We start from the raw sequence: 27,548 nt of genomic DNA, 5'->3' as shown, positions 1-27,548 counted from the left end.
CAGCAGGCAACGGGAAGTCAGGGGTGCCGGTGGGAACCCCCCCCCCCCCCGGCCTCAGTAAAATTGTCAAGCGTTGACTGGTCCCCGGTGATAAAAAGGTTGGGGACAACTGCTGTACAATACCCTTTGGCAGTATTGTGAAGAAGAATGGTTGCATTCCTTGCTTATTGCTCTTGAAGATGTCTCAGCCCATGTACCTGGGAAAAATCAAAGCCATCCACTTTAATGTCCCAATGAGGAACTAATCAACGTGGTGATAGCTCAAGCTGGCTTCAGGCACTGGACTCCATGATAACGTTCCAAAAGATTACAGTTATGAAAAGTTGGCTTCAGGTGCTAGACTCCGTGATTATATTCCACATGATAAAGATTGTGAGAAGTTAACCTTGCCTTGTTTGCAGAAGTGATTGACAATGGAGGCGTGACACGTTGCCGATTGAGCATGAAACGTATGGACAGACACCTGCTATAAATACAGCCAGGAAGGTCCCCAGACTTCACCTTGGTGATTTCACTCCTGAGAAGCACCGAAGAGAAGCCAAGATGAAACTCCAGGCTCTTTCTGCTATTCTTCTTGCGCTTCTCGTTTGCCCAAATGTCAACGGGCTAGTGGTAAGGCTGCATTTCTCTCTCTTAAAACTGCCATATCTCGTGTTCCATTAATACTGAGCAGGCTCTTGGGTGAGCTTTGCATATAGGATTGTAATATTTCTATGGACTCAAAATACTTCTTTAGGCAAGACCATTATCCATTATGCAAGGCATCAAGGATCAAGATATTAGATGAATAACTATCTTTAGCCAGGATGGCCCAAGCTAGACTGCTCAGGTCAGATTTGGAAGCTTTGGAGGGTTGGCTGTAATTAGCACTTGGATGGGAGACCACCAAGGAAGGCCAGGGTTGCAGAGCAGAGGCAGGCAATGGTAAATCACTGTGGTTTGTCTCTTGCCTAGAATGCCCTCAGCGGTCTCAGTTGAAGCACTTTCCACCACCAACTTTACTTATCAATATTTTACATTTGGACAAAATGAGGGGCCTCTACTTTTCTACTTTTTCTGTACATGATTAGAAGAAGATGAAGAAGAGTTGGTTTTTATACCTCACTTTTCACTGCCTGAAGGAGTCTCAAAGTGGCTTATGATTGCCTTCCCTTCCTGTCCCCGCAACAGACACCCTGTGAAGTAGGTGAGGCTGAGAGAGCTCTGAGAAAGACTGCTTCTCTAAAATGACTGTGACTTGCCCAAGGCCACCCAGCTGGCTGCATGTGGAGAAGTGGGGAATCAAACCCAGTTCACCAGATTAGTAGCCACTACCCCAAGCTAACAGGTGATATAGTTCCTTAACCCATGGTAATCTAGAACTAGAAATATTTATTGGGAGATACATTGAACTAAAAATGAGCCTGTTGTGGCGCAGAGTGGTAAGGCAGCAGACATGCAGTCTGAAAGCTCTGCCCATGAGGCCGGGAGTTCAATCCCAGCAGCCGGCTCAAGGTTGACTCCACCTTCCATCCTTCCAAGGTCAGTAAAATGAGTACCCAGCTTGCTGGGGGGTAAATGGTAATGACTGGGAAGGCACTGGCAAACCACCCCATAATGGGTCTGCCATGAAAACGCTAGAGGGCGTCACCCCAAGGGTCAGACATGACCCAGTGCTTGCACAGGGGATACCTTTACCTTTACCTTTTACATTGAACTAAAATTAGAGGAATCCACCTTCTGTATGCATAACTGTGATGACAGCTGTTCTGCCATACAATCTGCCCTTTTCAAGCCCCATAATACCTCTTCCCTCTCAAAGTGAGAATTAAACAGCTCATTCCATGTCATTGGTCAACACAAAAATAAGGGTGAGGCATCCCAAAAGGCTGAAAACCATTGTCCTGTAGTAACATCAACCGTGGAGGAGGAACATTGTGTTCAATAGTCCTAGCAAATGTGGGTTGCCATTCCAGCCTTTGACACTGTGGTGGCATTCCATTACTCCATCCAAAACCACCAGAGGAACAAGTGCCAAAGATTTACAATTGAAAGTAACGCTAAAAGGAAATATACCAAACTTGGAACACATTCTTGTCTAACAATCGGGAGAGAAAAGAATTCTAGCGGACGTTGTGAAAAAATTAATTGTTGGGGATGGTTGTGAAATGGAGCATTGGGATCATTCCACTGGGAACAGAGAAGCTTAAAGGGTTAAGAGGATGGCAGGTTGCCTGCGAGGTCTCAGACATCACCGTGTGTTTGTGGGGAGGGCAATCAAGAGTTTCAAGATGCCGAAAAGATTGAAGAAATAACTACTTTTATTCTTTTAATTTTTAGGTTCAGAAACCGGTTGATGTGAGTATAGCAAATCTTCTGTATATTGAGAAACTCATGCTAATTCCCACCTGTGTCAATTTCCAACTCGGCATCTCATGGTTTACCGAGCAGGGGGATTAGGGGGGGAGACCCGCCCCCAAGGAGTGGATCTTCATAATTTTGAATCCTACTGTTGTCCAGTGGTGGGAGGTGTTATTGGTGCAGGAAGGTTAATTCTTCTCTGCATATAATTTCAATATACAAGGCATGAAATCTAAGTGCAGAATAAATGCCTTGGTTGGTTTGAATCCCTGTTGAGTTTGCCCAATTTAATCCAGTTTTTAACAGGTTCTCTCAAAACTTATACGCTCCCCCCCCCCCCGTTCTGTGACCATCTAAGCTCCTGTAAAGAGGAGGTGGCCTGAAGGTTGAATAAATGATTTTGATTATAATTATGAATTTTAGAGCTTTAAAACTTATTTCACATTTTTAAAATATTTTTAAATTTTTGCAAGCTGCCCCGAGCCTTTAGGAAAGGGCAAGATATAAGTGCATAAACAAATGAATGAATAAACGAATGAACAAACAAACGAATGAATAAAATAAATTCAGGAAGGGAAAGCCTAGAAACAAGACCATTAGACAACGTTTTGTGGATGAAGAACTGAAGAAACCATTATTTCCAGCAGATGTACAGGGTGACTCCTGATCTTGCAATACTCAGAAAAAATTGAACTACAGTTGTGCAGTTATCGGTTATGCAGTTCTAAAGTCACAATGATATAATGGTAGAAATGTTGTAAAGTCCATCCTAATAAATGCTTTCTCTGCATTGTAATACAAATCTACATTGTAAACTGCCCTGATCTGCAAGGGAGTGTGGTATACAATTGTAATCAAATCAAATAAATATGCAAAGATATCAAAAGTAATGAAGGAATAACTGTTTGCTTTTAATTTTAGGGATTTTCCCTGCCTTTCCTGCACGTGAGTATTATTCAGCTCACAGTGTCCTAATGAAATTCCAAGGCCAAAGATATACATGGAAATGTCTGGTTTGCGGATGATACCGCAATTTCCCAGAATAGCAATATAAGAATCTTTCTGATTTTTTTAACGTTTGGGTGCTTATCAGCAATGCAATATGGATTTGCCTTTTTCTTTGATTCCACTGATTTCCTAGACAATGACACTTCTCCCTTAAGATTGGATCCTTTTAAGGCAGTGGTGCTCAACCTGGGGTCGGGACCCCTTTGGGGGTCGAATGACCCTTTCACAGGGGTCGGGGCAGGACGAGCAGCTTGGCTGGAGGGGCACTGCCATATTTGCCACTCCTCCTGCAGGTGCCCACGCTCGGCTGCCAGCCGCTCCAGCAGCACCTCCAGCATGGTGCAGTCTCCCACCAGATGCTTCAGGTGGTGGCGCATGATCGGCATGGTGGGACAAGAGGCAGAACTGAACTGAGAAAGCCCGGGGGGGGGGAACCCAATTAATATACAATCATGAACCATGGATCTTCACACCATTGGTCAGTTTCGGTTTAATTTCTATGAAAGAACCCTTGCCTAATTTTATGGTTGGGGGTCACCACAACATGAGGAACTGTATTCAAGGGTCACGGCATTAGGAAGGTTGAGAACCACTGTTTTAAGGGACTACAGTATTTCCATCTGATCCCTTTGGATCATAATCCACAGGGAGTTTCCACCATTCTTTTTCATTCCCTCATTTATGGGGTTGGGGCCCTCTCTCCACCTGCAAAGGGGATGGTTGGGGATACCTTGGTTTGGGGGTCTAGAATTGAAACCCTTGCTCCTTTTTACATGAAACTTGGGTGGTCCTGAATGGTCAAGAGCTTGCATTCCTCTGCAATTTTGGTCACATTGGGTTGAAAAATAGACACACCAACTCCACCTGAAAATCCTACATAGATAACAATAGCAAAAATACCATCAATTTCTTTCCCTCTGAAAATACCTTGTTCAACTATTGTCAGCAATGTAAAAGTAGAAATCAAATGCGAGCTGGAACTTTATCAGTATTGTTGCATTGCCTCCAGACTGTTTCTACACCCATGAGGCCATCACTATAGCCTACCTTTACCAACAATGGGGATGCAAAGTGACTCCTATTGTCCCCTGCTCCTATACCCCCCCCCTTTACAACCACCCTGTGAAGTTGGTTAGGATAAGAATGAGTAAGGAGCCTGAAGTTCCCCAGCAAGCATTCGTGGCAGAGTGGGGATTTGAATTTGCAATCTCTCAACTCCTAATCTGACATGCTTACCATTATATCATGTTGTTGCTGGATGAAAGGCAGGAGACAGGGGGCATCCCGGTTATCTGGGTTCTATTATCTGCACTGATCCCACATAAATGGCAAGGGTCTCTTCAACTGCATTTCATTTGCATTTAATCAATGGGACAGATGAGCGAGACCCAGATCTGCCAAGACAAAACAGGAGGAGAATGTAAAGGACTTTTAAACATCGTGAATCAGATTTCTTGATTCCGAGATGTTGCCTATGACACCAGAAGAGGGCAAGTGAAGTCCAGTTCTGTATCTGAGAAAATCTGATGAATGAATAAGATGACACAGCCTACTGACTATGTAAGAAAAAAGTTAAACAAATAGATTTACAAATATCAGAGAATGAAATTGATTTAGCAATCATGCCTCCTGCCCAGAATGTCCTGGGAAGTGTGGTTCTGAGAAAAGAAGAAACTTCTTTCTGAGAAAATTCTCAGCATCTACCATGAACTACATTTCCCAGAGACCTTTGAAGAAAGCAATGGCAAACTGGTATAACCCTCCAGAGTCTCAGATATAGATACTCTTCCAGAACTCATTGTTCAGGTTCAGGCTATTAATCCCAGTTTACTACGGTTGCATAGCAAATTTCCAAGAAATGTGTAAAAATAACCAGATTTCTTTTTTCCCCCCTTCTAAAATAGGGCCTGATAAGCAAAGTGAAGGTGAGCATTTCAATTATAAATTGCACTCTTAATTTATTTACTCACTATTCTCCATACAGAGTGGCTTACACCAGTCTCCCTATAATCCCACCAAGAACCCTGTGAGGTGGATGAGGTTGAGAGCCTGTGACTAGCCCAAGGTCAGCCAGCAAATTTCCATGGCCAGGGACGGATTTGAATCTTCCTGCAAAAAAAAAAAAGGCCAAATTCAGCCCAACCTCACTGTAAAGTACTGCGGAGCTGAGTGGGGCATTGTTTGCACCCCCAAGGGCCTCCATAGGATGGGGAGGAGCTGGGCCTGAAAGACCCAGCTCTTCCTGTTCATACAGACGTCTGCGGGGCTTGGCCCCATTGACCCCTGGAGCGCATAAGGGAATGCAGAAAATATCTGTGCTCCCTTAAAGTGGGGCAACAGCAGCCTATGGTGTGCCTGGGAGGGGCCAACCCGGCAGCGATGTTATGTGGAAGTGGGGAGATAGGCATCCTCTGGGTTTTTTCCGCCCATGTAGAATTGGCCTCAGAGAAATTCTCAGCACCATTCATGAACTACATTTCCCAAAGTCTTTTGAGAAAATTGATATTGGTATAAACCCCCAAAATCTCAGGTATAGATAACTCTTTCAGAATAGGTTGCTCAAGGTTAGCCTCTGCTCATTCCAACTATTTAGCAAGTTTTCAAGAAGTACCAAGAAGCACACAAGACTAACCTGCTTTCTTTCTCTTCTCTGGATTTAGGAAACTGTGAACTCCCTGGAAGTGAGTGTTTCAACTATTTTCTATGAATTGGCCTTACTGCCAGATTTTGCCTTTGGGTAGGCTGCAGGAATTATATCTTCCTTCCTGAGTCAGGCAAGGAACTGATTGTCCACCTCAAGGGGCTCCTCCACACCTTTGCAGTAAAAGGGAATTATCCCCATTTACACTAATATGGGAAAATACTGCACCTTAAATTTATTTTGTTCATTTATACCCTATAAAGAACTGAGTACCAGAGGCTGCAAAAATGATGGGAAAAAAGCAATTATCCTTAACTGTGTCAAACCAAATTGTTAATATATACAGTACAAACAATATAGAGCATGCAGTGTAAAAATTCCCCATATACAGTGCATGATATAGTAAATATAGTAAATTATTTATTTATTTATTTATATAAAATAAATAAATAAATTATAACAGCTGTCTAATTAAGACCCTGTTTCAATACCGTCTGTTTCTGGTGCTACAGTCCTGTTGGAGTGGGGTCTTATATAGATGTTGTCCATAAAAGATAAAGAGCCAAGACATCTGCATGTATGATACAATCTCTAAGCAGACTTATTATAGCGGAGAAAACAATGGTTACTTTTTATAGCAACCAATCATAGAAGAAAAAAGGGGGCATGTAAATTTGTTGAGACAAAAGTATACGGAAGAAAAGGAAGGATGCAACAAAAAGAAGTTTAAAAGCTCCTACTTAGAATTCTAAAGATACCTGTGATCTGATAACAAAGAGGCCGAGGTAAATGAGATTTCCATTAGCTCTACCTATATGTGAGCTGAGCAGCCAAAAATGTAAAAGGATAACAAACGAACATTAAGGCCTTTAGAAGATAAAATGTCCAACATGCAAATGCAAAAGGTACCCTTCTGAAAAACAATTTATAAATATTATGAGATCAATGAACTTTTGATTCAATCTCAGTAAAAAGAAATTGAAATGAGTAGGTTGTCGATATACATCAACGAAAAGCATTACTAGTGGAGCTTCAAAACTGAAATTCCTAATTTTGTTATAATGTTTGGACAACATGTTATTCAAAGGATGTTCTGTTAGTCTCCCACACAAGGGATTACATGGGCATATTAAAATGGAAACTACTCGAGTAGATAAAGAGTTGGACAAATAATTTTTAGTGAAAACTTTTTTGTTGGGTGGATGCGTAAACCTCATGAGCTGAGCTGCCTGGGACCAGTTGGCATATCCATTGTACTTGTAGTGGCCCTTCAAAATAGGCAATACTATCACGGTCTTCAAATCAGCATGTATCAATAAATCCTTAATGGATTGTGCAGTTCTGGGAGATCTCTGCCTCTCACTGCAGATCTATTTTAATATAGGTTAATTCAAGATTATGCAGTGTTAATTCAGAAGCACTGAGGATGAATTCTGCTAGGGAACAAGATACACACACACACACTACACACATACAATATATATATTGTAATGTAATAAATATTTTTGAGGAAATACCAAAGCAAAATAATAACTATGTTTTTATTTATATTTTTATTTATATTTAGACCCATATTAAAAACGTGAGTATTTCAAATTGTATTGGGGAATAGTTTGGAATTTGCTGTTAACTGGGGCTTTGTCTTTCATTGTCAGGTGATACTTTTTGATTCTGAGAGGAATCTCTCAGTAAAGATCTACACAATATAATTTACTATAGTGAAAACAGAATTTCCTTGGCTTTAATTTTATTAATTTATATTTCAATTTATATACCACCCCCTCTTAGCCAGGTCGTCTCGAGTTGGTGTAAACTGTAAATTAGCAGTAAATTATATAATCATTTCAAACAAGCATTACACATTAACATTTAAAATCTAAAGCATCAAAATGCTCTTGTTCAGGGAAGAGAAGGGTGGGAGAGGATGGGGGAGGCCCATGTTGGAGAAGTAGGTCTAGATAGATCACTCGAGTGCATTACTAGATATATTACTTGTAATGCATCCAGTGACTCCCTTTTTCAAATATACTGATTCGATATTCCATTTGATTCGCTTTGGTTGCTAGACAGTCTGATACCAATTTTGCTGTCTTGGGGTGGTGTACAACTAATTGGATACATTGGATATTCATTAATAAAAAACACAGCTAGCCAATATTAGCACCAACATGAAGTGCTGAGGTAAATAAAATGAATTTGAGGAGCAAGTTGGAGGAATTGATGTTATTCTGTTATCCTAGCTGGCCTCAACCATAGGCCCAGCAGAAGAGCTCTGTCTTACAGGCCCTGCAGGATTCCCTCAAGGAATTAAATGAAAGCTTGTCTGTCAAATGTGATCATTTAGTGACCACCACAGTTTGAGTTTGGTCACTTAAACATAGGTCATCTGCCCTGGCTTGGATATAGCAGAAAGCAGGGTCTGTTGTCCCCGCCCCCCTGCTACTTCACAGCATCGGGGTGTTTCTTTGCACTTCCCAGGATCTTCTATATTTGCAAACATCTTCCCCAAACTTGCTTTGCAGGGGTATTTTGAGAAAAGTCGCAGAGCAGCCAAATTATCATCCATGTAGACAGTAAACTTCCGATCTTGATACCAGACATCTGAATGCCATTTTCCTTGTCCAAGTCCCTGGTGGCAACCATTCCCCCTTGCCACTGGATAGCTTTGAAGGAAGTAAAGTGAACATCTATGCAGACTCGGTCTTGTATATCTGAGAGATTGTCTCTCTCTGTATGCCCCTGGAGAGGACTGTGTTCATCAAATGCCAATTTGTTGGTAATCCCTGGCTCCAAAGAGATCTGCCTGGCCTTGCCCAGCCTGGTGGAATGAGTGCTGTCTGACATTAGGGCACTATCATAGTTCTGCAGGGCCTGTAAGACACGAGTATTCTTCCAGACCTAAGGCTGAGATGATCTCTTCAACTGGACAAGCAGTACAATCCTAGGTATATCTACTGGATATAGTGGGGCTAACTCCATAAAAGTGTGTGTGGAACTGCATATTAAATACTCCTTTATCACAGTCCTAGGGCTTACCATACACTACTGGTTCCCGCATAAACATGTGGGGAAGTAAAACAAGATTTTCATGTGGCAAAATATGAAAAATGCCTGAAAGAATAACACTTTCCTTTTAAATTTAGCTGGAAGGCCATGTGAAATCCGATGCACAAGTGAGTATTGTGAACCCTCTGGGCATGGGCATAGGAATCTGAATTACTCCTCTTTCTTATTCTTCCTGTCTAATTTCTACAAGCGCTCCCAAGAAAACTCAATGTGGTCCTTAGTGAATAGCTATTAAATTTCCCACTCGATCCCTCTATGGATTCCCATACCAACTAAAATGAAATGGAACAACGTGGAATTGAGAGGCCTTTCTTGCCAGTGACTTCAAAATAGAGATGCTGCTATTCTCCTCCTTCTGGAGCTTCCCCGCAGCCAAATATCCAGTCCTTTTGTTTTAAGGAACTTTAGGGAGCTGGAATGGAGACCTGATGTGGTTATTGATAGTAAACAGATTTGTAGTTTCAATCTAAGTACAATGAATAGTGAGAAAATTAGTGATTAAATAGTCTTTAGGATGCTAAAAAGAATAAAATAATGGGAAAAGTAAAATAGCCCGAGTAAGTGCTTAAAACTAAGGGGATTAGACCAAGACGTGCAGCATGTGAATTATTAGAGGGATTCTAGCAAGTATTTAGCTGTGCAGAATCAGATTCCATTAAGAAATATTCTGTACGTGATTTACATGTTATGAATGACTGAATGGTTAAACTTAAACATCAATGTGTATTATTTTAACAGTAAGTTAACAGTAATGTCTAGTATTTTAACAGCAATTTCCTGTCTTGCAGGAATACATGGGAAGCCAGCTGCATGCACTATAGCTCCCAGATTCTTTGGGACAATTCATGACAGCTGGACTGCTATGAAACAAATACAAGTCTGTGTCCAATACATTTATGTGTTGGACATTCTCAGTTTAAGGCAGGGGTAGTCAAACTGCAGCCCTCCAGATGTCCATGGACTACAATTTCCATGAGCCCCTGCCAGCGAATGCTGGCAGGGGCTCATGGGAATTGTAGTCCATGGACATCTGGAGGGTCGCAGTTTGTCTACCCCTGGTGTAAGGTGTTGGGGGTTCAGGCAATCTGTGCTTTCTTGCCCTGTGCTAAAAACAAGCTTTTCCAAAATGTACCAAGAAGCATGAAAGATTAACTTCCTTTCTCTCTTTCTCTCTTTTTAAAATTGTAGCAAGTAGTGAACCAGGTGAAAGTGAGTATTTCCAATCTCTATATGGGTTCTATATGGGTTCTTTTCGGTCCTGGCCCCAACCTGGTGGAATGAGCTCCTGGGTGAACTCAGGGCCCTGATGGAGCAGGCACATCTGCAGGGCCTGTAAGATGGAGCTCTTCCACCAGGTCTTTGGTTGAGGACAGAGCAAATGAGATCAGAGGTCCCTCCTCAGGCTGGACCAGCTCACAGACTATGTAAATCCATCAGTTTAGTCCTCACTCACTCCCCATGGCAGGTGGCATGCTGCTGGACTGGGCTGGGATGATAGTTTTATTCGCTGCTAATCTTGTGGTTTTGGTATGCTGGACCTTACTGGGGGTTTTATTGGGGATTTTATCTGGCCTTTGTTACCTGCCGTGAGCTGTTCTGGGAGTGGTGGGCTATAATTCTAGCAAATAAACAAAAACATAAATAATCAGATTTGAAACATGCCAGAGGACAAGGACACGAGATCAGCAGGCTTAATGCTTGCTAAATGCTTCCTGAATTTAGCGGGGGGAGGTGCCTTGCTCACCTGGCCCGGCAGGCTGTGAATAAATCTGCTTCTACCTTGTGAAATAAGCAAGACTGTCCAGGAGGTGTCACTAAGCACAAAGAATAACTTCATGCTTTTGCTTTTATTTAGGCTCTGATCCAAAAGGAAGAGGTGAGTATTGTGAATGACCAGCAGCTTCCTTTTTGACTTGCAGGAGGGCATTTTTGGGCTCAGGGAAGATACGCACACTGGCTTCCATTGGCTTAAACAAGGCCACAGCTTTATTAATACTCCACAGGAGTGTTGGCACAGCATAGGAGAGGGAGCCTGACTTGCAGTCTGAAGACCACAAGAACCCAGCCCCTACCAGCACCCTGGAGCCCATCTGGATCCCGTGCTGGGAACTCAGGTCTTGCTGCTGGGATCCCACCATAGGGAAGTGTCCACCTGGGGCTCCAGGAAGAAGTGCACACTTCCCTTGGCCACCCGGCATAGTAAGCCCTGGGGTTCCAAGGAGAGATGCCCACCTCCTTCTTGGTCCCACCCGGGCTACCTGCCACTGTGAGCCCCAAGCCTCCCCAGCCAGGTCAGCCCTGCTCGCAGCCCTGCCACCACATAGGGAGGTCCCCAACCTGGGGAGTCTGATGCGCCATACAGACATAAGATTAACCAACAAAACAGGGTGGGTGGGAGGGAAGCTGCTTGTACTGAGTGGATATTCCACGTGACTCAGACAGGATGACAGAGAAACTGATATCACTGGGGTTGCTGGGTGGGGGTGTAGGAACTCCCACATGTGTGTGCGCCGGGGGGGAGGGGAGGAGGGAAGAGAGAGAATGGGATAATGAATAAGATAAAAAGTATTAAGGAATGATCTCTTTTCTCTTTAATTTAGCAACTCACCCTGCAAGAAATTACAGTGAGTATTTCACATTGTCTGTGCTCTAGAGCCTTGATTCGGAGTGCCCTCCCATTAGGTCTGTCTTCTCCCGCCAAATTGCGACCTCTGAGTTTGAAAAGGGACCCTCCAAAGAATATGAAATTTTAAAAGTGGAGAACAGTGCTACCTGCTGGGCTTTTTCCTCTTTCAAGTCCTGGCTCAGATTCAGTCACTTAAACAAGGAGAGAAAGGAAGATGTGAAGTTCACAGAACTCTTGATTGGAAAAGAAACTCAAGCAGGCTTTTGGACCATTAAGGTCACTAGTTGAATACTCAGACTTGAAAGTGATTCTCCAGGCTATCAGGGCACGTCACATCACCTGCTGCCTAGTCCTTTACAGCTGGAAATGCTGGGAATCAAACCTGGGGCCTTTTACATCCCAAGAAGATGCTATACCACTGAGTCAAAGCCCCCCCCCCCCACGCGCGCTTTTGCTAACTAAACTTTAGTCTTGAAATTGACATGTGACCTGGGCCCATTCTGCATACATAGGTTAATGCACTTTCAATGTGCTTTCGCAGCTGGATTTTCCTGTTCAGAACAGGAAAATCTACTTCTAAAGTGCATTGAAAGTGCTTTATCTATTGTGTGCAGACTAGGCCCAGGTTTCCATTTTACTCAATTTCATGTGTGTTACTGGTTCATCACAGTTACTGGTTACCACTGTGTGTCTGAATGTTTGCTGTTTAAATGTGTCAAGTGATTTCAATGGTTCTTTTCATTGTAAGGCAAGATGCCAACCTCTCATCAGCTTTGTTTTTAGATATATAGCTTGATAAATAAATACATGAAGGGGGACAAAAAGATTCTTTTCCTCCAAGTTTCTTTAAAACGCAGAAGCTTTTAAAGTAAAGCATGGCCTTTGAATGGACCATGTTATATTGAAGTAGATTTACATAGGTTTAACGCCACTCCAGCCTGGGAAAGAGAAATAAGGTTGGAAAGTCTTTCCCCTTACTTCATTTTTAAGCTGATGTGAACAAACTATTATTAAACTTCATTGTGATTGACGAGGGAACATGATCAGTCAAATCACATTACCATATAGTTTTCCGTTAAGGCTTTATATGAGTGAAGGAATTTATTGTGTGTGGCCATAGGCCGTAACAATCTCCAACATTAATAGTACAAAACAAATACAGAATATACAATATAAGACACAACATTCAAATTAAAATAAAGATGCTGGAGAAATAAATTCTTGTAATAAATCTGTACAAGTGGGACCAACAAGAAAGCCATGGTTTAATATTAAGACTTTATAAGATATATGAAGGTGTCAATTTTAATTGAGGGATAATATAGTAACACTACTAATTAATAAGTAAAGTGTTAGTTCTTGTTCCCCCCCAAATGTCAACCATTGATCCGTCTTCTGGCCCCATCTGTAGTCAATCACATTTGTCCATGCATGTTGAAGATTGCAGGAAAAGAGAAACTCAGATCTTTTGCAGAGGATTCTTATCCCCTTCATCCTAAAATCCTCATGTAGGGGGCAATTGCAAAACTGACCAATTATAGTGTACTGTGTTGCAGACCCTCCTTACCATAGAAAAAAACCATTGTCAAAAGCATCCAAAATGGCAAAAGAATAATGACCTTTCTTTTTTTCTTTTTTAGAAACTCCTCAAAGAAGTGAATGTGAGTATAGCAAATCGTCTTGTACACTGGCTAAATAATTTGTAATGGGGCCTTTTTTTCACTGATGTTTTCCTGTGATTTGAGTGCTGACCGGCAATATCTTTTCTCCAACCCCCCCCCCCCCAAGTTCCATTTGCTTTCCCACGTTTTCATCGCAGTTTCCCCATGATTTCTCAAACCATCCGTGACCAAGTGCAGGAAAAACGATTCTGAAGACATGGGATGGCAAACTATGGGGGGAAGGCTTGGAGAAAAACTTCCATTGACTGTCAGGCAGGTATATATCAGCAGAAATGATGTGACACCATGCTCTGGCATTAACATGGCCACAGCCTTTTATTAACAGCTCCCAACCCCTCAGAAGGTTAGCCCAGCACAAGACCTTAAGCCCAAACCCCACAGCCATCTGGCTGCAACAAATTGGGGGGCCGTAGGTGCCCTGGGACTGGCCCTTTTCCCAGCTGGGAGAGCAGGCTCCTTTCCTTCCAGAATCGCCTCCACCTGGGGATCTATGGGTGCTCACCTCTTATTGGTGATCCCAGTCACCTGGCCCAAGTCCCTGGCCTCCAAGCCAAGCTCACTATAGGCCGATCTCTTATGGAGACCCCCATCTTCCAGGGAGCCCCAATATGCCCCCTGGGGCTTACTGCCCAACAGGCTTGGTCTCATGCCCCTTTAAACTAGCTGTGATAATTTAAAGTTCTGCATAACCTGAAACCATAATGGTACAACATTGTATAACCGTAGGGATAGGGTGGGAGGGATGCTTCTCCGTTGGCTGTGGCAGGCAATGAGGGTGAGCAAAGGCATGTGGCACCTTAAATAGGCACCCGCACACCTGCCTGATGGGCCATGCATGCCTCTGCAGCCATGCACACTCTCTAGAGCAGGGGTAGTCAAACTGCGGCCCTCCAGATGTCCGTGGACGACAATTCCCAGGACATCTGGAGGGAATTGTAGTCCACGGACATCTAGAGGGCTGCAGTTTGACTACCCCTGCTCTAGAGCCTGCCCTTAGTCATGCCCTTTGTGGCCAGCCCACCACACCATCAACAGATGACCCCAGTTCAATCAGGGCCATACATAAGTTCCCAGATAACGCACTGCCCTCCATGTTAGAAATCTTGCATCATTTCCAAAATTAGCATAAATCCCCAAAGAGTGTAATGGAAGTATTTGCAACAGGTGTTTATATTTTCTCAATACTAAATTTTGTCCTGCTTTTTATACTTCTGAAAGATCACCTTTGTTCTTTACTTAAGTTTTCTAAGACATTATTTAAAAGTATTTTAGGAATTTTTGGAGATCGGAATAGGACAGTGACTTTCTAGTCAAGGAATCTGAAAATCTTTTCGATATACCTCCTTGATTTTACACTTAGGTAGAGCATAGAGACTGTAAATCCAAAAAGCTATCACATGAAAACTATTATGCTAAAATTGTTAGGTCAGGTGTTTGAATATAGCAGGTATCAGGAAGCTGTATCAAAGCTGGACCAGTTCCTGGTACATCTGCAGCTTGGGTTTGACCATAGTCAAGATAACTCATATACATGAAAATTGATTATCAATAACCAATGATGACCAAGTAATGCTTACAAAGCTGGAAATCTTCTCGCTGTTTGGAGAATCCTTTAGGGAATTTCTCTAGTGTGGAAATGGGTATCCTGGGAATACTGAGATGGTCACTTCAGTCCAAGATTATCATAGGAATTGTCCAGTACTTAATCATGATTCCATCGGATGTAGATGTAGCAAATATTGATTCAGATAAGTTAAATTAAAAGTACACACACATGAAGCTACCTTATACTGAATCAGGCCATATGCCCATCAAGGTCAATGATGTCTATTCACCCTGGAAATAGCTCTCCAGAGTCTGAGGCAGGGGTCTTTCACATCATCTACAGACTGATCCTGTTAACTGGAGATGTTTGGGATTGAATCCAGGACCAAGCAGGTGCTCTTCCCCAGTACATGGTCCCACTTGGCAATAGAACTAGTTTGGGGTCCATATTAATAGTTGGAGGCCTGAATAACAGCTGCTATGTCCCCAGGCAGCTCCTTTCCTTTTTCCAGCCGGGTCTATGGTTTGTGGCCCCTCACCTTTTTCAAGTGTTCTACAATAGGCCAGGTTCTGTTTTGCCCCCAGTGTCTGCTCCATCCTTGTGGAACAGCCATTCAGAAAAGACCAGTGGGTCTTTACACTCTTGGATTTCTGGCAAAGGAGACTTGTCCCACAGAACCTGGCCAGGGTGGTCTGAGGAAATATTTGTCCAGCTGCGTCCAAGGTATTTTTTAAATTGGTGCTTTTAATATGATTCTTATCATACATGTTTAATGGTGTTAATTGGATGACTGCATATGGTTTAATTGCATCTTACATTGTTGAATTCATTTGAAATAAATGAATGTTTCTTGTTTTAATTTAGGTTCTGGCTGTGAAAGTTGTGAGTATTTCAAAGCAGCTCTGTGTTAACTGAACAATCCATAATTTGCTATCTTAAAAAAAAAATCTTTCCTGATTTTCCACTCTTGCTAAGTGAAAGTGCCCCTTGCCCCTAGATTCATTCCGTTGTATAGGCCTTATTCTAAATAGGAGGTAAAACACAGGAGTAAAAGAGACAGAACTGTTGTTCATTTGGGCTTTGCTAACTATGCCCAAGGAAGAGCCTCTTGTGGCGCAGAGTGGTAAGGCAGCAGTTATGCAGTCTGAAAGCTCTGCCCATGAGGCTGGGAGTTCAATCCCAGCAGCCGGCTCAAGGTTGACTCAGCCTTCCATCCTTCCGAGGTTGGTAAAATGAGTACCCAGCTTGCTGGGGGGTAAACGGTAATGACTGGGGAAGGCACTAGCAAATCACCCCATATTGAGTCTGCCATGAAAACACTAGAGGGCGTCACCCCAAGGGTCAGATATGACTCAGTGCTTGCACAGGGGATATATATATGAGCCTCTTGTGGCGCAGAGTGGTAAGTGACAGAAATGCTGTTTGAAGCTGTCTGTCCATGAGGTTGGGAGTTTGATCCCAGTAGCTGGCTCAAAGTTATATAAATGAGACCCCTGTTTGCAAAAGTGGCCTCTAAGTTTTGATCCAGAAGTTCACAAGCAGGCTATGAAGGCAGTAGCTTTCCTCACCATCTGCACCCTGAACTTGGAAGACCAACTTTACTCTGTTGGCTATCAGCTGCTGTTGGAAACTCTGTTGATGGAAGGAGCCCTATTCCAGAGACTGGCTTCACATTCTGAGGGTTATCTGAAGAAGTGAGGCGTGGCTCTCAAAAGCACCTGCCCTACCACAAATTTTGTTAGTCTTTAAGGTGCTTTTGCTAGAGTAACCTGGTTCTCTTGACTTCTGAAGTACTAGGGTAGCTCCTATATTAACTCGACATATCACTGTCAACATCCCCCTCACAAGTTTTTCTGCAAGTAAGATAATCAAAAGATAAACAAATAACATTTTTCTTTTCTAATTAAGGATTCAGAGGTGTCTGCATATGTTACAGTGAGTATTTTTGAATTGTCTATATATTGATTGAATGATCTGAAGATTTTTTTCACATCAGTCTAGTCACGTGCTGCCAATTTTGCTGACTGATTTCAAAACCTGTTCCTCTGAGGAACCTGAACTAGTCAATCAAAAGTGGTTCCCATCCTTTGAGTCCTTCCCAACCCCAATGCAGGCATGGCTACCTTTCAAAGGTCCCTTGATGTAGAGTTAGGTTTGGCAGCCCAGCACTAAGTTGCAGGAGGAACACTGGGGAGAGATGCAAAAACAGCGTGGCTTTGTAGGATCCTGGAAGCTAGGAATTCCTCCATTCTCTGTGCCAAAAATCATAGTGATTGGGAAATTTCCTGGAGTGTCACCGTAATACCACCAGCCTCACTTCCAACAATGCAGTAGTGTGCTGTGTTGTCACCTGCCTTTCCTCCCTGCTGTTCCAGTGGAGGATGAGGAGTTCTCATGGGGGTTTGCCTGGTATAATTGGGCAACCATATATCATGTTAACAGGCTTTGCTTTATTTCCCTAATAAGCGTACAGCCCAGTTGGTTTTGTAGGCAATGAGTTGCTGAATTTCAGTCAGGGAACTACTCCTCTGTGTTGATAGCAGTTTCAATCTATATCATAGTAACAGTATCATTAGTATTCCATTTTAGCTGAATTTATGGTTTTATGGTTTTATAAGCTGACTCTGGCTGCCGAAGATAAATATGTTAAAGAAATAAAATAAATAGCACTGCTTTTCATATGTATGGACATTTGAAAACATGCTGCAGTGGCTTTTTGGTAATATATCACATTGTAGTTCAGTAGATTAAATTTGAAGATCATTAAATATTTTAACAGCATTTTTGGAGGGGGATTTCTATTAGAAACACCTCATATTCATCTACAACAGGGGCTTCTGGCAAGGGCTCATGATAATTGTAGACCATGGACATCTGGAAAGCCACAGTTTGGCCATGATTTGGTGGCACAACCGGCCAAGTCATTGATTACCCCCAAGTGTTATCATCTGCTCGGTCAAAGGATTTCCAAAACCTCCCCCAAATCACAATACCTTTGATGCCGACAGTTAGCTGGATAAAAGTTGACATTCATTTCTAGATTAAGTGCATTGTAAGAGCCACAGTGTTGAAAATCCCTGCTTATCATACTTAAGTGATTAGTGTACAAAGGGAACCAGGAAACATGAAGAATGACTGTTGTTTGTCTCTCCAATTTATTTAGAAACTTCAAAAGGAACTGGAAGCTGTGAGTATTGCAAATTCTTTCTTTTCTTTTTAAATTGGCTGAATGATCAAAATCTCTGCAATGGGGCCCAGTCTTTGCTTGTGGATTTTTGTATCCTTTTCAATAGTAGCTCAGATACCTCAGTCATGGGATAGACATTTGCCTGTTGAAATTCACTCACAGGCCTCGGTTTTCGGCTAAGAGACTCGTTTAAAATTCATCATTTTCCTTGGCCACTCCTCTCAGAATAAAAAGACAGGGTATAAATATTGTAATATAAATTAGTAAAGAAATGAACTTTTTCCATGATTCTCACCACAGCTACACATCAGTCACATGGAATGTCTATTTTAAAGCCCAGAGGTACCATGTTGCTGGAGAAGGAAGACCTCATGCCTCTCCACATCGTTTTCTCAAGCCAAAATGGCTCCACTTCACCCCCCTGACTTAATACTGAGCCAAATGCATCCCTCACAAGTCTTAAAAACAACATGTCGGGCTAGTGGGTTGGGTTCATTTCCTCATTAAAAAACACCTTGTGTTAGTATCCCGCACCAGAATGTTTGGAAAAGGTGGTTATGAAGGTGCTGGGGAAAGGGAGCCAGGTGGGCGGGCATTGCGCTATTGCCAGTCCCAGCTTCAAAGTCTTCTAGGGGTCTAGTAGATGGGTGTGTGTGTTAGAGTTGGGAAGTACATCAAGCCCCATTCAGCTTGGGCTGCTGGAGAGTCACTGGAATGTACAAGGAGGCCGCAGGTATTCCTCCACATAATGTATTGGTAGGCTGCAAGTACTGCAGAACTCTCCCCTTGGAGGAGTGAGAAGAGCCAGTTTGGTGTAGTGGTTAGGAGTGTGGACTTCTAATCTGGCATGCCAGGTTCGATTCTGCGCTCCCCCACATGCAGCTAGCTGGGTGACCTTGGGCTCTCTACGGCACTGATAAAACTGTTCTGAACGGGCAGTGATATCAGGGCTCTCTCAGCCTGACCCACCCCACAGGGTGTCTATTGTGGGGAGAGGAATGGGAAGGCGACTGTAAGCCGCTTTGAGCCTCCTTCGGGTAGGGAAAAGCGGCATATAAGAACCAACTCTTCTTCTTCTTCAAGATGGTGGATGAAAAATAGTGCTACCCACCTCCAAAAACATCACAGTCCCCAGTCTGAGAATATTTCTGTGAATGTGGGTCTTGAGGTTTGAATTTATTTTTTTTACTGGTTCTTCTGGCCTTTTGGTTTGGAATCTTTTGCTGATTCTCTTTCCATGTTACTAGAAAATAGCTATCATATCCTCATGCAAAAAATGGATGATCAAAGCATTACAATTATTGGAATTGGGTTGGATTTATTCACAGCAAAGATGTGACCAAGAAATAGAACGCTGGGCCTGTTTATAAATAAACATGTCCCCATTGCTATTTACTCTAATTTGCACTCTGAATTCTCCACTGGACAGTGCAGTACTCTCTAAATCCCTGTTGATTCTCTTTTTAATGAGGAAAACAGTGAATAATTCACGTGATAAAATGGAGCTTTTCAAAGGAAAGACCTGAACTGGTAGGAATCTCATTGAGATCGCCCTGATCCTTCCTGAAAAGAAAATTCACATGCTGTCCATATTCCTACACAGTATTTCCTATACAGTATCAGAGATATTTTCATAGTGGAGACCTTTATGCCATTCTGTACCCCCATGAAAAATATCAAAGACTGTTTTGAATATCTGTACTCTCTCAATGAATACTTTTTTTCTCTTTCAGGCCGCCAGGGCACTACTGTTGGTAAGTATCGTGTATAATTTTTATTTGTGGCCAGCTTCCCCCCCACTGTGCCTTGTGGAAAGGGAAGATTATGCAGTGGAATGGTTAATGTGTTGAACTGGTTTCAGATAACTGTTTGCGTTCAGCAGTTTAACTTAGGTCAGTCTTTTTTTCCTCTGCCTACTTGGTCCATAGGGCTGTTGTGAAAAAAAAAAATTCACCCCATTCGTTTGCACCGCCCTAAGAGCCTTCAGCCCTAACCAAGATGATCCAAGCTAGATTAATGTCCTCAGATCTTGGAAGATAACCATGGGAAACCACCAAGGAAATTCAGTGTTCCTACACTGTGGCAGGCAATAGCAATTCACAGATATTCATTCCTTGTCTTGAAAACCCTATGGATTTACCATAAATCAGCTGCAACTTCATGATACTTCCTACAGCCACCAAGATCCTTGAAGGAAGGGAGAAATATGAGCTAGTGAGAAGAATAAAGGAGACATTTGTGTGAGTCCTTTGGACAGCCTAGGTCAGTCTTTATACCATTGAGAAACCCCTGAAACGTGTTTCAAGCTTCAAGAAATCCCAGAAATGGTGTGATTGTGCCAAATATGATCAGAAAGCATAGCTATGTACATGCCCACCCAGGACCCACTTCCCAGCCCATCCAGACCCATCATTGACCATTTTGGGAGGGGGAAACAGGTCAACATGACCATATAGGGCCATATCAGCCAGAAAGCCAGGTCTAGGTGAACAAAAAGGTTTCAATTCATTTCATTATTAAAGGAAGGGCAATCATTGTGGGAATCATTTTTCTAAAGGAAATGATATATGTATTTCTACATAGATGTATGTTTATATAGATGTAGGTTTAATCTATATGGCTATAAGACTGAAGTGGACCAAATTGCCTTCACTGACCAATACTAATCAATCTGGCTGATTATTCAAAGCAGTATCAAAGTGCCCCAGCCCTTGTTTTGTCAAATCAAGACCTTCCATGTAAATACTGAAACAAAATGGTTTATCAGCACAATTGCCCACTTCCCATAAAGCGTGGTTCTTTGCAAAGGAGAAACTTATTTTGGAGAGAATACTCAGCTCCCTTCATGGACTACATTTCCCAAAGTCCCTTACAGGAAGCAATGAAAAACTGGTATAAACTCCAAAAGACTCTTTCTGAATAGCCCCTGTTCACCACAGTCATATACTGACTTTTCAAGAAGTATCAAGAAGCATGCAAGAATAACCTGATTTTCTTTCTTTTTTTAAAATTAGAAATATTTAACCCAGCTGGAGGTGAGTATTTCAAATATGCTGTTTATCCACTTCATTTATACCTTGCTGTTATCCCCAATAGGGATGCCATTTTGTTGGCAGAGATTAAATATGCAAAGAATGTGGAGCACCAAACTGCTTAAATGAATAAAATATCGAGGAGGGAAACAACTTTGTGTAGGGAGAGAGAGGAGAGTCCTGTCTATCTGTTGTTCTACATCCTGTCTGTTCTAGAGACAGGGCACGGGGGAGTGTGCTCAAAGGAGCAGGAAGTCTCCCATTGAGCCAATCAGGAAATAGGAGGAGAGTATTTGAAAAATATCAGGAAGTTCCTATTCTAACTATGCTAAATACACATCTCCTCTGGTGTCCCCTGTAGGATAGTCTTCATATGTTTTTATATAATACACACTAAAATTTGGGCATAGTCTAAAACCTTTGAACCTCTCTCAAGTACTCTGTGAGGTAGAGTAGAATCTCCCAGATTAAGGTGACCAGATTTTGACAATTGTAAAACGGGACCCCATTGACCGGGGGGGGGGGGGGTATTCTTGATTAAAAATTTGGTCCATATGGAGCAACAAAAATTTTCATAGAATGCATAGAACGCAAAAATAGTATTGTAATATATATTTTTTACCTGCAACATCAGTACAAATTGCCAGGTGCCCCCAGATGTCCCTCCAAAAGTGGGACAATCTGGTCACCTTATCCCAGATGGTACTCTGACTCTGACTCTTACTATTAAGCCATGCTAGATCTGGGAGAAATATGGGGCGTTTGCTATCGAAGGCAGCAATTATTTTATTAGATTTCCTCAGATACAACACTGGACACCTTTCCCCGCCTTCTCCCTGGGCCTTTAACAGTAACCCAGAACAAAGAAATCAGTTTGTGGCAATTATGTTAAAGAAAGGCTTAGAAAACTTCCTTCCGTTTCACCACTCCTCAACAGGGTTTCACTCATCTACTTTATGAGTTAAATGTAAATGGATTGCGATAAATAGACCCTTGCCATTTACAGAGGATTCATTTCTAGAATCATTGCTAATAGTGGGGTCCACAGATAAAACAGGAGGTAGGGGATCTATTCCAAAGAAGGAGAGCCCACAACCTCCTAAGGAAGGCTGTATAGCTAGTTTTCAGGAAGTACCAAGAAGCATGCAAGAATAACCTGCTTTTTCTTTCTTTTCTTTCTTTCTTTCTTTAAAAATAGAGTGATGTAACCCAACTGCAGGTGAGTATTTCAACTCTCCTCCGCTTTTTGCCACCAGTTTTTGCAATTTTGTTGGGCACAGGCAATAAATGTCCCCTGGGCTACCTGGCCTTGTTGGCCATAATTATCTAGGTCAGGCGACTTTCTTCGATGTACCATTCAACCTAGGATCCAATGGGCAAACAGGGAGGCACTGAATGATGGGTCTGGGTGGCAGGATCAAGATGAAGATGGGTCATTTGGAACAGCTTAATTGACGTAGCAAGGGAAGGAGATTATAAGGGAGCAGGGGCCAGCAAGTGTCACAGTGAATGGGACAACTCCACCAGCAGTACTGTTGCTACAATAAAAGACAAAACATGACAAATGATTTGGAGGTGGAGTCTGGGAGAGGCACAGGAATATGATGCCATAGTTTGTGTGTGCTAAGTGCTGTCATGTTGCTTCCAATGCCATCCAGTTTATCCTTAAAGCAGCCACTCTCTCTGTGAGAATTTATCTCTGTTGGGTGGAGAGCAGTGGCCATTTTGGGGAGATCTGCAGGACCCACTAGGAGGCTGGGCAAATGTTTTTGTATTATCGATCTCTTAAATTCAGAATCACACATATCAAAAGCACCGGGATTGAATTCTGCTAGGGAGCAAGCCTCAGGCCTATATGTTTATATTGAAAGAATAAAGTTTTGTTTTTGAAGAAGTCTTAAAGCAGGGGAAAAAATAACTTTATTTTAATTTACCTTTAGGCTCTTACAACCACCGTGAGTATTACAAATCCTCTTTGTATATCCTTTTTGAATGCTACGATAGCATATTGTATCATCCCTGGTTACAGACAAGTTGGAGGCTTGGTGGGGTTGGGGAGGATGGGGTTTAGGGTTTTTGCTTAGTTTTACTGATTTCTATTGTATTTTAATGGATGTTGCAAGCTGCTGCGAACTCTTGGCTAGGAGTGGCAGCATAGCAAGTGAGTGAGCAAGCGAATGAATGAACAAACGAATCAAAGAATGAACGAACAAATGCACAAGCAGACAAATGAACGAATGAATGAGAATAATTAATACTGTCCTTTTGATTGGAGCCTAGTGTTCCTTTGCCGGATTTTGCTAGTTGATTCCTAGAAGACTTGAAGTCTATAAAATATGACTTCATTGCACAGTGAACAGTGTTGTCCAGTCTCTAATATATCCAGCCATGGCCCTTTTTGAATGCACCAACTGGATATGCCATTTGTTTCACATTGGTTGCTAGAAAGCATTTTCATCATTGTCTGAGGGACTCCTTTAAGGAAGTACTTGATGGTGTATCCTGTCAAGCCTTGATCATTTAGTAGCCACCACAAGGAGACTTTGTTCACTTAAACAAAGGCTATTTGACCTGGCCAGAAGCAACTCCCCCCCCCAGCTCCCCCCACAGCATCATGAAGGTTCTTTGCACCTCCCAGGTTTTCCCATCCTCCCAGCCATCTCTCCCAAACATGCTTTGCAGGGATGTTTTGAGAAAGATTGCAGAAAAGCAGGTTGACACCCATGTGGGCAGGGCTCCTCAGATTTTCTTGGTATCAGCCAGCTCAGTGCTACTCAATAATGTTAAACCATTCCCCTCTGCCACAGGGTAGATTAAAAAAACAAAAACAAAAACAACTGAATATTCATACAGCATTCATAAAAACAATGTGTCTGTTGGGTTTTCTGTATTCCCAGCTTTTAAAAAGTATATCCTTGTCCCCATCGTTCCTTTGAATGAAAGTTAGCACTTCGTGTGCTGCAGCTAATCAGTTCCCCTTCATGAAACTCCAATAAGTTGTGGGCAGGGAATATCAGACTGCAGATTGGGTGGACAAACCTTTAGATTCTCGATTTCTTTGAGTGCTTCTGCAGTAAGAGATAAGAATGTAAGAAGATTCCAGTCAGGTCAGATCACAATAGTTGAAAGTTCTTTAAAGTAGCCAAGTACTGTTGATTGCTGTTATTGCAGACTTCTGCCTTTACTGAGCATTTATGGGCTTAGGTTGATCTTACCTGGCTGAGATGGTCTCTTGAAGTGGACAAGCAATGCAATCTTAGGCATATCTACTCAGAGATAAGCCCCACTATGTCCACTGGGGCTCAGTCCGTACAAGCGTGCCTAGAATTGCACTCTAAATAATCCTCTGTCAAAGTATGGGATTGTCATAGACTGTTTATGCACTGGGAACTTCACTGCCCCAGCTCCTGTGCAGGAGCACAAATCCGGGCCGGATGAGGTGCACCAGGCCAAATGCTCCCCCATATGGGTGCAGGAATAGGTGGAGCAACCTGCCATGACTAAAACTCCAGCCTGCAGGGCGGCATGAAACCTCCAGTGCGTAAACGGTCATAGAGTCCTGGTTTCTACATAAATCTGAGGGGAAGTAAAGCTAGATTTTTCATAGGATGAAATATCAAAAATGCCTGAAAGAATAACACTTTCCTTTTAAATTTAGGTTGAAGGCCAGGTGAAAGCCGATGCACAAGTGAGTATTGTGACCCCTCTGGGTGTGGGCAAAGGAATCGGTATTACTCCTTTTTCTAGTTCTTCCCGTAAAATTTCTACAACAATCCGTAAGAAAAATTCAAGGCCATCCTTAGCGAATGGGCATGAAATTTTCAGCTTAACCCTTCTATGGATTCTCAGACCAACTACAATGAAATGGCCTGAGGTGATGTGGATTTGACAGAGCTTCAAAGAGGGAAATGCTGTCACACTCCCATTCTCTGCTTACTTGTCCTCTGTTAAAAACAAGCTTTGCCAACATGTAGGGAGGAACACAAAAGACTAATGGTCTCTTATTCTCTTTTCCTTTAGCAACTGCTGAGCCAGATTCAAGTGAGTATTGAAAATCTCTCTATAAGTTGAGAAATCTGCAATGTCCCCCCCTCCCCCCAACTCTTGTCTTGCCAGATTGTGCATGTCGTTTTCTAGAAAATTTACCTCATCAGTAACTGCTGAGATACCCATGGTGCTTTTCAGTCACTGTTAGCTGGGCTGAGAACTTTTGTGGCAAACAATGATGCCCACCAGTCAAGCAAAGCTTCCTCAACACCCCTCTGATACATGCAGAGTAAACCCCTGATGTTCCTTGGTTATCTCACAAGTAGTACCCTTCCAAGCAGCCATACACCAAGCTGGCAAGCCAAGTGAGGGGCCATATAGAAGCCAAATGAATGAATAAATAAAATAAATTTAAGGGAAATGCCTGCTTTTGTCACATGCAATAATCTCATTTACTAGAGAAGTTTAACTATTCCCTGAAGTCAGCTTGCCTGTCTGCTGTCCTCTTCATGGAATCCCTCATCTGAAAATTAGTCTGATATGGGAATTTGGGACCTTAATGTCTCCCCAATTCCCATTCATGATCAGGTGTGCCCCTGTGTCCAAGCGATTGTTCTGTAAATTATTTTCATCCTACATTATCTCCTTGGACTCAAGGCAGGTGGACAATGTAGCTAGAATGTTGCGATGGAATAAGGATGCTTAGGGCTGATCCTGCGTTGAGCAGGGGGTTGGACTAGATGGCCTGTATGGCCCCTTCCAACTCTATGATTCTATGATTCTATAAATGACCAAATTTAAATTACTATAAAAATGCAAAATTGAAACCTGCAAGAATTAAAACACACAGCAGCAGCAAACATAGTCACCCACTAATTACTGCCTGATTCATCTTCCTAGATATAAGAGGGGAACATGTATCCCCTGTGAAATAAGCATGAATTTTCAGGAGGTCTCACTAAACATGAAGAATAACTTCCTGTTTTTGCTTTTATTTAGACTGTACTCCAAAAGGGAGCGGTGAGTATCCTTTTCACAGGACTACAGCCTTTCCATGGCCCATTTTCCCTCTCCATTTTGAGAGAAACCATTTTACCTCTCTTTGGTAGTCGCCAATTTGATAGTCGCACATTTTGAGGTCTCCATTGAAGTCAAAGGGAACTTAACTGAAATGGAGCCAAGATTTGTATTGGGTTTTTATGGCTTGGATCCAGCAGCAATTTCCATGGATGGACAGGTTTCCAGTCAGTGGAACATGGCTTTCTTACTTCCCCTGGAATGCTAAAAATTGCTCAAAACCACATTTTAATTATACCCATGGATTCCTCCCAGTGTTGCAATTCCAATCGATTTTTTTTTTGGAAAGGACCTGAAAACATAGCAGCAATAAATATGCTCATATATATTCCCCTGTTTGAATTGAATGAAAACCTTTGACTCAATAAATCTTTTGGGCATTTCTGCAAAAGACCAGAAATGAGTCAAAATAGACTCAGAGTATCAGGATAGGTTTCACATACACCCCAACATATCACTCTCTGTGTAATCTATGGAAAATATTATTATTATTATTATTATTATTATTATTATTATTATTATTATTATTATTATTATTATTATTATTATTATTATTATTATTATTATTATTATTATTATTATTATTAAAATATTGAATTTATTTCCCACCACTCCTGAAACTGGTTCATGGCAGGTTACAAGTGTCCAATAAAATCCTCAATTAAAACCCCAATTAAAACAGGACAACAAAATCAAAGAACAAACTGGAGAAAACATGGTGGTAATTCCACAATCTCGCAGTCCTCCAACTAACCTCTAATAAGGGGGGAAAGAGGGGCCAAGATAACAAATGGCCTAAACTGCTGCCTAATACTGAGGGAGGAGGGAACTGATCCTCAGTACCCCGGCTTTAACCATAGACCTAGCAGAAGATTTTTAAAATATACTAAGGAATAATTCCATGTAATTGTTCCATGTAATTACCTCATGAGGTTTTATGTAAACTGCCCAGAGCCAGATGGAGGGGCGGTATAAAAATCTAAATAAATAAATACTTAAATAATTCCTTTTCTTTTTAATTTAGACTGTCACCATAGCAGAACTGACTGTGAGTATTTCAACATTTCTGTTTTCTGTCCCATTGATCAGTTTTCTGACTAGGGGTTGGCACACACTAGCTCAAAAACCTTTGGGAAGAACTTTGGGAAATTTGTCGCTTGCAAAAATTTGTGAACTGCAACCCAGCTAGTAGCATCTCCAAACTTTTAAGGCAATTGTAAAAGTTCATGGAGCCAGCTGGGTCTGGTGGTTAAGAGCGGCAGTTTCTAATCTGGTGAACCAGGTTTCATTCCCCACTCCTCCACATGTAGCCAGCTGGGTGACCTTGGACTAGTTACAGTGCTGATAGAACTGTTC

General features: G+C 42.1%; 1 protein-coding gene and 1 long non-coding RNA gene across 2 annotated transcripts in view; both read left to right on the top strand.

Moving 5' to 3' along the window:
* Positions 1–465: 465 nt before the first annotated feature.
* Positions 466–6,038, top strand: LOC143838916 (uncharacterized). The gene is made up of 5 exons (XR_013231476.1): positions 466–612; positions 2,320–2,337; positions 3,262–3,285; positions 5,253–5,273; positions 6,009–6,038. It is a non-coding gene; the product is annotated as an uncharacterized LOC143838916 (long non-coding RNA).
* Positions 6,039–7,913: 1,875 nt separating this feature from the next.
* Positions 7,914–27,548, top strand: part of LOC143838824 (uncharacterized) — a 40,410-nt gene continuing 20,775 nt past the window's right edge. Inside the window, exons 1-17 of the mRNA XM_077340731.1 lie at positions 7,914–7,937; positions 9,133–9,162; positions 10,244–10,264; positions 10,911–10,931; positions 11,656–11,679; positions 13,322–13,342; positions 15,774–15,791; positions 16,818–16,844; positions 18,073–18,096; positions 19,830–19,850; positions 21,111–21,131; positions 22,327–22,347; positions 23,069–23,083; positions 24,787–24,816; positions 25,149–25,169; positions 26,115–26,135; positions 27,217–27,240. Coding sequence (XP_077196846.1) covers positions 7,914–7,937; positions 9,133–9,162; positions 10,244–10,264; positions 10,911–10,931; positions 11,656–11,679; positions 13,322–13,342; positions 15,774–15,791; positions 16,818–16,844; positions 18,073–18,096; positions 19,830–19,850; positions 21,111–21,131; positions 22,327–22,347; positions 23,069–23,083; positions 24,787–24,816; positions 25,149–25,169; positions 26,115–26,135; positions 27,217–27,240 — 384 coding nt within the window. The remainder of the gene's footprint in view (positions 7,938–9,132; positions 9,163–10,243; positions 10,265–10,910; positions 10,932–11,655; positions 11,680–13,321; positions 13,343–15,773; positions 15,792–16,817; positions 16,845–18,072; positions 18,097–19,829; positions 19,851–21,110; positions 21,132–22,326; positions 22,348–23,068; positions 23,084–24,786; positions 24,817–25,148; positions 25,170–26,114; positions 26,136–27,216; positions 27,241–27,548) is intronic.

The sequence above is a fragment of the Paroedura picta genome, chromosome 5 (genome assembly GCF_049243985.1).
Source record: "Paroedura picta isolate Pp20150507F chromosome 5, Ppicta_v3.0, whole genome shotgun sequence".
In the NCBI taxonomy this organism is placed as follows: Eukaryota; Metazoa; Chordata; class Lepidosauria; order Squamata; family Gekkonidae; genus Paroedura; species Paroedura picta.
The sequence above is the reverse complement of the archived record's forward strand: the minus strand, read 5'-3'. Positions and strand labels throughout refer to the sequence as shown.